We start from the raw sequence: 11,431 nt of genomic DNA on the forward strand, positions 1-11,431 counted from the left end.
CAATTCACTAGGCCATGAGCATGTGCTGTCAATTTTTATACAAAACTGAAAAAGAGTAGCAGGTGAACGTTTCAGTGCAAAGGGGTCTGTAACTGGGGAGTAAATAATTGCTGCAGGAACTCAGGACACTGTATGATCTGAGTTGCAGTTCCACATTACACACACAGCTAGTCAGGATTTGTTAGCTACCAGGGATAGGAGGGAGAAACGTGTTTCATGAAAAAATAATCTTACATGAAGGTCAGAGAACTGAACAAACACTCTATTCTCAAATACACTAGCTGAAGACCAGGATAAACTTTGTGATGGGATATCCAGCACCTCATGAAGCAGGAAGAAGATGAACACAGGACAAACAAACCAAATCAAACAAAAAGACCAAAAAAAAGCTCTCTAGGACCCTTCACTTCTCAAGGCTAGAGTTAATGAAAGACCTGTTCTTTGCACAGTCTATCCATAGCTTGTTTTTTATTGCTGGTACATCTGCACAATAAATCTGTCATGTATTCTTCTGTAATAATACCTGAAATCTGTATCAGAGGTTCTTAGCTCACAAAAACACTGGTTACCTTATACATAAAGGCAACAAAAGGTAATCCCCAGTTTCCAGATAGTTATTTTTCAGAGCACAGTACCCTCCAATACTGCTTTATAACTATTTATCCATTAACAACTATGTTTTTGGAACTGCCTATGCAAGATTACAACTAGCTGCACTATACAGCCTACATCAGTGCTCTATCAGCACAAATGAAACAAAGCACACAACTAAGATGGAAAAAGTGACTAAAATGAGCAAGAGGAAGACAAGAACCCATCTCAGTGGCAGGGATACAGATCTCCACAAGCCAGTACCAAGAGTAATTGGAGGAGGGCTGCGTATTTCTTTCCCCACACATTCACCCAGTACTATCAGTGAGATCTGCAAGTACCCCACTAAAACACATTTCACTCAGCCTCGATGCCTGGAGAAAAACAGACCATCAATATTTCTCAGGACGGTAAGCTAATTACCTGATACAGGAAGCTGTTCCTCAAATTCCAAATTTTTGTACTGAGCCATACCTGTCAGAAGGGGAACGGGATTCCTATCCTGTAACTTGGTACAGTGCTTCAGGAGCACCTCAGCAAGGTTTCTTCATTCACCCTTTTTTCTCCAGCCAGTTGGCAGCACTGCTATCTTCTGCCATACACTACTAACTTTTCTTGCTTTCCAAGATAGAAGAGCCTTGTCTGCTTTATGCAGACTGCTCAGACAAGCAGCAGTTTTATTCACAGATTTAGATTTTGGTATGTTTTTAGTGATTATTACATTGTTGAACTCTACTTACTAAAATCTCTAAGAGTTAATTGCAAACCAACTTTACGTTAGGCAATCAAATAGCTAAACAATGAAATGATGAGGTCTTTACAGTCCTGGCTGTTGTAATTTCACACTGATGGCAAGCTCCACCACACAGCTCTCCCACTTCCCCACCTCAGATGAACAGGGGGAGAAACCATGATGCAAAGCTCATGGCTTGAGATAAATACAGGGAGATTCTTCAACAATCACTACCAGAGCAAAATGAGACTCAGCATGGGGAGGTTAATATAATTTATTGCCTATCACTAGCAGACTAGAACAGTAAGAACTAAAAGCAAAAAACACCTTCCCTCCATCCACCCTCCTCTACTTTATCCCTTCAGAATGGGGGCTGAAACCAGCCCCTGACACTTCATCTCCACCACTCCTTCTCGGTCCCTCTCTGCCCCTGCTCCTGCGTGGGCTCCTCTCCACGGGCTGCAGCTCCGGCCCGGGGCCTGCTCCTGCGGGGGCTCTCCATGGGCCGCAGCCTCCTCCAGGCCACATCCACCTGCTCCACCGGGGGCTCCTCCACCCATGGGGGGGCTGCAGCGTGGAGATCTGCTCCATGTGGGACCCATGGGCTGCAGGGGGACAGCCTGCTCCACCAGGGGCTTCTCCCTGCACAGCCCGCAGGGGAACTGCTGCTGCCTGCCTGCAGCACCTCCTGCGGCACTCCCCTGGGGGCTGCAGGGATATAGCTCTCTCATTTCTCACTCTTCTCTCCCAGCTGCTGTTGCCTAGCATTTTTTTCCCCCCTTTCTTAAATCTGCTCTCACAGAGGCGCAAACAACATCACTTACTGGCTCAGCTCTGGCCAGCAGCAGGGCCCTTTTGTAGCTGACATGGGGCAGATGCTGGGCTCAGCAGCGCCCTGCTAGCAAAACCTTGCCATGTAAACCCCGTACACTGGCCAAAATTAAGATTCTTCCATGGAGATGAATATAATTTTTATTAAATCACTTCTCATATGTACAGTTTTGGATGCCTAATACTTGAACAAGTCAGATGTCAAAGCTTTGAAAGAACTCACCAAAAATGCTCCCTACGCAGCTTACATTTTCCACAGAAACTATTTTTTTTTTTGGGGGGGGGGGGGGGGGGGAGGCAGGGGGAAGGGGACAGTGCAGAAAGTAGGTGAGATACCCTGACTAAAGCTAACTTACTAAAGCACTGTAAGATGGGTGAGCCATAATATCAAGAAACAGTTCTTACTGCACTATATTGCCACTGACATTAAAAGACTGTGAACTCAAACATTCAAGTCTGACACATTATTAAGACACAATGAACAGAAACTCAGGTCTGAATGATGTTTGGTTTAACCATTTCAGAAACAAGCACAAGAAGAAAAACTGATCTATGCAGTCCCAGGGAGAAAAGGAACATATCCCTGCTCTCAGCTCAAAGCCAAACATGCTAGCTGATAAAAAAAAAAAAAAAAAAAAAGAAAAATAATAAAAAAAAAGAATACTAGAGAGCATTTGTGATGATAAAACTAAAATACAAGACCTAGCATGAAGGTCTAGCATTGTACACTAAATCAACATTTTTTCTGAGCTTCCACCAACTTAATCATATTTTCCTTAAAAGTAGTAAAGTAGTACTTAACCATTTATGCTTTTTATTATTTTCACAAAATACAACCTATTAGATTAGTAAGTGCTGAACTGCCAGAACATGACCATGACACACCCAAATTTATAGGATACACACATTCACACTCCACCGAGCACCAATGAACCTTATCAACTCAAAAAAAAAAAAAAAAAGTGCCTCAAAACTAGAAACACCTTCTCATGGAAAAATATAAATGGCAAGGCTTATAGGAGTCCAGCCACCAGTTTCTTCTGCCAAACAGGGTAAAGGCTCACATCTGTACTACCTTGAGTTGATAACAGTGATACAGCATTAACAACCAAGCACAGGAAGCACAGGATATCTTCTGTATTTAGCACTCTAACTTATAGAAGAAGCCTGTGTGATGATGCATGCCATAGAATGGTGGTATCTTAAGATTAATGAAAGAAGGAAAATGAAACTGTTCTCTAAAAGCAGAATGTTCCGTGAGCAAAAGACAAAATTCCTTTTGTCTTATATGAAGACTGATAGACTACTAGAGACCTGAATAGCACCAGGCAAAAATGCTCGAATTGATCCCTAAGATAAAGCACAGGCAGCAAGGCAAAGTCCTTTAGCTTCCTGGACAATGGTAGACAAAAGAACTTAGCATACTAGGAGTCCAGATTTATACACATTTCTAGTATTATTTAAAAAAATAGATGAACATAGATGACAGCTTTCCCTTTGCAAAATACAAGGAAAGAAGAATACCTATTTAAAGCCTGCAACTCCACCTTCTTGCAGCTATAATTTAAATGAAAAGTGCTGTCTCTGTTGACAAGTGGAATAAAAAGCTCTCCTCCAAAGGCACAGAGGATGAATTCAACAGTACCAAGCTGGACTGAAATATCATCTGCACAGGCTTTCTGATCAGTGTGGAAACACACAGTCTTCACAGGATCACAAGAGTGACTTAGCACCTAAAAGATGGGATTCAGAAAGAGATTGCTGTAAGTTTTCATCACGATAAAATTTCAGACTTAACAGATTCTACAGCTGGTAACACAGATGTATAGCACACCACTAAAATTGGCATATCTCACAGTTCAAGTCTCTTCCATTTTTAGGATCTTTATTTCAGCAAACTTTCCTCTGGACTTCACGGAGATTGTTTAGGTATGCGTAACAAGTATTGTCAGAGGTTGCGCCAGTTCCATGATCCCTCAAGAAAGACCACAGTCACTGTGGAACAAGCTGCCATCCTTCAGTGTTGTCCACACAATAAAATCAGCTAAAACACTTCTCAGTGTGGAAGTCCTGTTGCTTGTTTATTTTCTTTTGAGCACCAAAGGGGCACTAAAATTGATAAAACAACCATAATCTGTTGCAGCTAAACATAAACATATTGGTGCTCATTTCTACCCTGAAATGAAACTGTGGATACCTTGATACCATGGCAAACAAAGTGATTCAAAGGATTGTCTTATGCAACCCCAGAACAGAAGAAAGGCCTATTTAATACTTCGCAGCTCTGGAATCAATGAAATTAATTTCCCAGATCTTCTAATGCCTCTCACACATGGTATGGATGCACAGTTGGTATCTAGCTGAGGTGCCTAAACTTAGCCACCCTGAGAAATGTAGCTCTGAACAGCCAACAGGACTTCTACAGAGGACACCAAGCACTGGAAATAATCTTGCAGCTAAATGATGTGAAAAAGTCCTACCAATTTCAGGGCTGAAGCATATTATCATCAGCTTTATAATGCATCCACTTGTGCAATACCTGCTCCACTACACCCAGCACCCCAAAACCATTTCCTGCACACCTCCACTGTGGAGCTGCCATTGCTTTACAGCCTGAGCTAGCTCATTCAAACTCCAGCTCTGTATCCATTCAGAAGCTGTTGCCTGCCACTTGCAGGAGCGTAATGCTAGATACCCCAACCTTAGAGAGCTTTTCTCTCCATCAAAGCCCTCCTCTTCCTTTCCATGTTATCTTGTGTTCATTGTTATGAGCAAGAAGCACTAGGGAACTCACGGGAATCCATGTCACATATGGCAAAGCAAGGCAGCCAAGAGAACAGCACGTGCACGCTCTGCATGGCAGAAAGCCATCACCAGCAGGTTGGGGAAGGAGTTAATCCCCTTCCCTGTGTGGCAGGACCCGCCAGGCTGCTGGGAACAGAAGCCACAAAAAGGACACTGCTACCCTCTTCCCCGTGCTTCCAGCCACGCATTCTTGCCTTAACCTTGTGCTCGTGTAAGCTGTTGTATGGCCAAACTTTTTTCGCTGTTTTTAATTCATGAACTGGACTTGCGAATTAAATTGCTTAAGCAAACCTGAACTTTGAAGTTGGAAGAAAACCAAAGCTGGTTAAGGCTCTCTGAACTGTCACAGTGCCTCAGCTCACCCAAAAACACAGGCAGCAATAAGTGCAGTTGAGTCTTGGGCCCCCTTTTTTCCCTCTCCCCTGCTCCACAATTTCTATCTGCAGTTGCTCTACCAACATCAAACACATCACAGAAAAGACTTTTGATGGTTCAGGAAGAACACAGCCTCAGAATATTCATCGTCCAGTTCAAGAGCCTTAAAACAGTCTCGGAATAAAGACAATGACAATTGTGCCAAACTCCCAGTTTGAATATTCACCAATTAACCGTTTAACTATTTCAAAAAGATGGAAACTAGCTCCTCTCCCCACCTCCCACTTCAAGATTAACAAGCTAACAGTTGTTTCCTTTGTACTGCTTAAGGTTCACGGTTCTCTGCAGAAAAACCTGCTTCTTCTCCTAGCAGCATCTCGCAATCCCCCTGGAAAAGTGAGGGGGCAGAACTGAAACTGAGCACATACTGAATCACACCAAAACGCTGTGTTTTGTGTTTGTTTTTTTTTTCCTTCCAGAGAACCACTGATTGTTATGAATGTGCCACCACTATACAATAGCTCTTCAGAAAGGAACGAATTGAAAAAAAAGCAGAATTTGTGACAAGGCCATGAAGAACCAGAACCTAACACGGTTAAAATGCATGCATGAAGAAAGTCTGCAGTTACCAGATTCTGTGTTTACCCTGTCTTCCTGTTGTTGACACATTTGAGACCGAAGAGGAAAAAAGTAACACATGCAAAATGTATTTTATCATCTTTAATTATGATATTCACGCATTATCAGCTGTGTATCAGTTGTCAGCAGTCTCTACGGGAAGTTGTTCTGCCCCTCCTTGATCTCTTAACAACAGGCCAAGAAATCCCTATCACCCAGCAGCAGTGCCAGATACCCCAGAGCCTTCAAACACTGTAAACCATACGCTCAGAACATCAGTCTCTCAGACAACCACACCTAAAAGGGTGCAACAACACACTCTTTGAGAGGTCACACTCTTCGTGAGAGGTCATCAGAAGAAAGGCAGCCCGACCTACTGGTCTGCTGCAGCAGATAGAGGGGCTGTGATCTGCCAGATGCCTCGGCCTGTGCTCCACAAACGCTGGCCAGGCAAGCGCAGTGTTTCCATCCTCTGCCCAAACAGTCACATCTCCAAACCTCACTATTTTCCTGATCTGCTGTCACCACCAGAATAATCAACCACTCATGTACTATGACGGTTTTTCTTCAACAGGTAAGTGATGCTGATGCGATGATATCATCAGAAGAAAATTAAACCCTACAGCTTCGTGGTCAATCATCAAGGGTTGAAAGAGAGTTTAAACAGGCCCAACTTGTTTCCAGCGATCTTTGCATCCATAAGAAATCAGATGAGTACTTAAAAGCATAGATGCACAAGGATCAAGGACAGCATAGTATAAAAAAGGGGATAATTGAACAGGAAGGGAAAACAGAGTTTCACTAGCAAATTCTGGCAGCTTTGATCCTCTCTGAAAAGGAGGCCTCAACAGCGTTTACCAGCAGCCTTCCTGAAGAAGCAAAATCTGTTTCTGCACTTGTTTACATGGTGTCTAAATTTCCAACCAGCACAGGCAAACTCTTCCAGCTGGGGAAAAGGCAACACGCAGAAGACAGAGATACGCTGTACTGAGAGGATTGTTCAGCCAAAAAGGAGAAAGGTCAAAGAAGTGATGCCACGTAACTGGGCAGACGTGTTTTTAAAATATAGGAAACAAAAACAGTGGCCTTGTACAGTATATACAAAATTCATACTTATTATAAGGTTTTAACATGTCTACCAGCATATAGATAGCATATATATATTTGCTAGCATATATATTTGGCCTTGAGAAGAGAAGGAAAGCAGGCAAGCTGGCAACTTGGTGGAAGCAGCGTATGGCCAAATAAGAGTTACCATCCTGAAGGAAAGAAAGTTCATGATACTTTTACAGCAACCTGCTACTTGTAACTGCCCAGCAATGACCTCTTTGGGGAGTCGTGCTGTTTACGTACCAATGCTAACCAATCTTTGCAATATCGGACCTTAGCTCTGTGTTTAAGAAAACTTACCAGATTCTGCAGCAAAAAGCCTGTACCCATCACTGATCTCAGCTACAGGCATATTACAGTGCAACTGCCACATGCATGTTTGACAGCTCCTTGTATTTTAAGACATGACTCAGTGATGCATCGGAGTGAACAGCACTCCCAGGACTACACAGAAAGCAAAACAATCCAGGTGTTCTCATGAGGACCTGTCACAAGTTTTGACTAGAAAAGATGGTGTGAATCTGTATTAGATATGCTGAAGCAATTTTAAAATCATTGCAGCTTTACCTCACAGCCACATTTTTCTAGACTGCTTTGGCTGCAGCACTGCCTGGATAACTACACCACAGTGCCTAGAATAGTCTCAGAAGAGGCTTCTGGGAGATTTTTGGTAGGGTAACAGTTCTGCAATTACAGCAGGCTGCAAAAACTGCTGAAGTATAAATACCAACTTTGAGATACCAGCAGTTGGGACCCAGTCCTTCGCTCGGCTTCACCCTAGTTGCTACTGCCCTGGCTGCATCAAAGGATCATCACGGTCACCTGCTGAAATGGAAGGAAGCAAAACCTCTCCTGCCTTAAAATTCTGAACAAAAATATTCATGCACACACCTGGCAAAGCTCTCAAAGAGCTAAAAGTCTGAGAATTACATGCCCAGCTAGGCTGCAACTCAAAAAGGGGTTGGGAGTGAAATATTAAAGAATAAACCTAAACATATTTACAGGTAAGCAGTTTGGTCTAGCTTAGACAAACCACAACAGGAATCTCAGACACACAAGGTGAAAGACGCGAAGGACATCCCCAATCTTTAAAATCACAGGTTGGCAGCAGGAGGAGCAGTTTCACCTCACCTGTGTCCGTGCCAGCAAACATACAGTTTAGGCTGAACAGGTTCTCAGACCTGTGGAAAGCCTTATCTGCTCTACTTAAAACATAGACAAACCAGTTCAAGTACTTCTATGTGAATGTGAAGCAAGCAATCTGGGAGGTTAAACCAGTTCTTAAGAACAGACAACTTCCCTGGCACAATGGAAAAGACCCAGCGCGTAAATGGTAATTAAGACAGATCTATTTTCCCATCTAAATGAGCGGTTTCCCAAGAATCATTGTGGGACTTGAGAGAAAGGCCAGGCAAAAAAAAAGTCCTTGTTTATACAGCTAGTTTCACTGAGGGCTAAACATTTCATCGCTTTTTCTTCCTTTCTGCAAGTTTTGCCTGTCTTGGAAGAAAGTGAAACTATTTTTTTTTTTTTTTTTTTTTTTTTTTAAAAACAGAACCAATTAAAATATCGCATTCATACAAAAATACTGAAATTACCAAAAAATACCACAACCCCATACACTCCTTTAAGAAATGTGCTGACTAATTCCAGTGCTTTTTCAGAAGTATTTACTGATGTTTCTGTTCACCAAAAAGCCAGCAGTTAAGTTTCTTGAATATCCCAGTATTTAATGGGGCAGAAAGGGTGGAAATGTAAAGGGATCTGCATGGACCATTACCATAGACTTCACTGGATAGATGCAATTTCAGGGCCAAAGACAATAAATGCTAACTACTGAGCAAATACGTCATATGGCCATAAGGCTGAGTAATAACCCCTATAGATGGTCAACTCCACAAGACTTTTTTTTTCCCCACTGTACTAATACAAACGGAAAGGTCAGAGAGAGAAATATCTACATTTTCAGGGCAGTTTTCTGCCCCAAGGTAATTTTGTTTTCAATGGCTTAGATTTTAAAGGAAGTGCAAATTATCTTCAAGGGTAACAACGAAGTTTTGCAATTGAGGCAATTGATTTGTTAAGTGGCAATATCAAACGTAGCATGGAAAAAGAAATTGCTAGGAGTTTTCACAGGCTTTTACCATAACGCAAGAAAAATCAGTATTAGTTTTTATTAATGTGGCACAGACTTTGCATCGATATACTTGTCCTCCTGGTCTCCACAGACAAGGGCTGGTGACTCTTGCTTTACTTTCTACCAAAGTAAATAATCCAGCTCCCACTAGGTCTGAACATGTGCAGAAGTTGACAAGACAAGCTTTCAAAACACACACGAGCCGCTGCTTGGTACCATATTTGGTTGCACAAAGAATTCTTTTGGGGAGGAGGGAAGAAGCCGCTGCCTTGTCTCTCTGCATTTTGTGCTTTCCCTTGCTAGCTAGCCAGTAGCTTAGCATTACAAGATTTTAGAAGTAATTGCACCTAAAGATGAAATTTGAACGGCGTATTTACATAACTTCAAATTTGAATGTTTTTTGTTTTAAAGTCTTTTCAGACTTGACACAGATTTCTAGAGATGCTACGCCTCAAAAACACTCTGAAGTCTAATTATTTTGTCTAGATAAGGGGTAGGATCAACAGTCCAAATCACCATAGACCAATACCATACAAGAGAAAATTCAACCTCTTTGACTGAAAATTCTGCAGCAGCTCACGTGTTTCTGCACAGCAGCCTCATGCTCAAAGGAAAGACCTGGTTTGCTGGCGACTCGGGAACCTGGGGAGTTCAGGAGGTGTTGGGAATGTGACCGTTTGCTAGGCACGCATTTACGCTTACGCTTCTCCCAGGAGCATGGCTGCTTTACTGACAGGGAGCACCAGCGGAGCACATCTAGAACAGCTCAAAACACACAGATAAACTAGCAACACGCATCGGCAGATCTTCCTCCATCACCCCCAGCAAGCCAACCTCCTTCTCCTTGCTCTGAGCCCTTCCCTGGCTGGGACTCGCAGCCACAGCCACCTCCCGTAAAGACCACCACTTCCAGGTCTTTCCACCTCCAGCGCCTGCGAGAGCGAAGCACGGGAAGCCTGCAGCAGGACGAGGGGCCAGCCACGGTGCAAGCACAAAGGCTGGCAGGGACGCGAAGGAAGGAAACAGAAGAGGAGTTTAGCTGTTCCTTCTGACCTGCGTAACGCTGCGGCGCGGCCAGGGCTCTGTGTGTGTGTGTATACATACATATATATATTTATGCTCTGTGTGTGTGTGTATGTATCTTTATGCTGTATGTATATACCTTTATGCTGTTTTATGTATACATATATATATATATAAACACATAAATCTTTATGCTGTTTTATGTGTCTTTATGCTGTATATATCACAGAATCACAGAATTGTCTAGGTTGGAAGAGACCTCAAGATCATCGAGTCCAACCTCTGGCCTAACACTAACAAGCCCTCCACTAAACCATATATATATCTATACAGCATAAAGGTGTGTATATATATATTTATGCTATTTTATATATCTTTATGCTGTTTTATATATATACACACATATATTTATGCTGTATATATGCGCCTTTATGCTGCTTTATATACCTTTATGCTGTATATATGCGCCTTTATGCTGCTTTATATACCTTTATGCTGCTTTATATACCTTTATGCAGTATATATGCGCCTTTATGCTGCTTTATATACCTTTATGCAGTATATATGCAGCTTTATCCTCTTTTATACACCTTTATGCAGTATATATGTATCTTTATCCTCTTTTATACACCTTTATGCTGTATATATGTATCTTTATCCTCTTTTATACACCTTTATGCTGCTTTATATGCCTTTATGCTGTATATATGTACCTTTATGCTGTATATATGCACCTTTATGCTGTTTTATATACACACACACATACATTTACGCCCTACACACACCTATTCACGCTGCTGCCGTACTTCCTGGGCCACCTGCTCGCCCCCCCCCCCCCGCCCATCCCCACCGCCGGGCACCCCGAGCCCCGGGGGCGGTGTGGGCGAGGCAGGGCTGCCCGGAGGCCGCGCCGGGCCCTTTGTTCCCCGCAGCGCCCGGCTGGGGACGGGGGCGGAGGAGATGGCGGAGGGGTGGGGGGGGAGCCGAGGGGAAGAGCAGAGCAGAGGACGGGCGGCTCCGCCGGGGCTCGGCGCCGCGCCGCGGGGGCACTCACCCAGGTGAGGAGGCTCTCGCCCAGCTCCGCCCGCTCCAGGCTCTCCACGTTGAACATGGCGGGGCGCGGCAGGGGTCGGTTCCAACGGCGGCGGCGGCGGCAGCGGCGGCGACCCCCTCCCTCCTTCAGCCCTCCCGCCCCGCCCTGTGCGCTC

General features: G+C 43.6%; 1 protein-coding gene across 4 annotated transcripts in view; it reads right to left on the reverse strand.

Annotated features, from left to right (window-relative positions):
* HOOK3 (hook microtubule tethering protein 3) overlaps positions 1-11,431 on the reverse strand; it is a 95,591-nt gene extending 84,160 nt beyond the window's left edge. For all 4 annotated transcript variants that reach the window (XM_082782703.1, XM_082782704.1, XM_082782701.1 and 1 more), the window contains exon 1: positions 11,278-11,431. In XM_082782703.1, coding sequence (XP_082638829.1) covers positions 11,278-11,334 — 57 coding nt within the window. In that variant the 5' untranslated portion in view covers positions 11,335-11,431. The remainder of the gene's footprint in view (positions 1-11,277) is intronic.

This window comes from Aythya marila, assembly GCF_965140915.1.
Source record: "Aythya marila genome assembly, chromosome: Z".
Lineage (NCBI taxonomy): Eukaryota > Metazoa > Chordata > Aves > Anseriformes > Anatidae > Aythya > Aythya marila.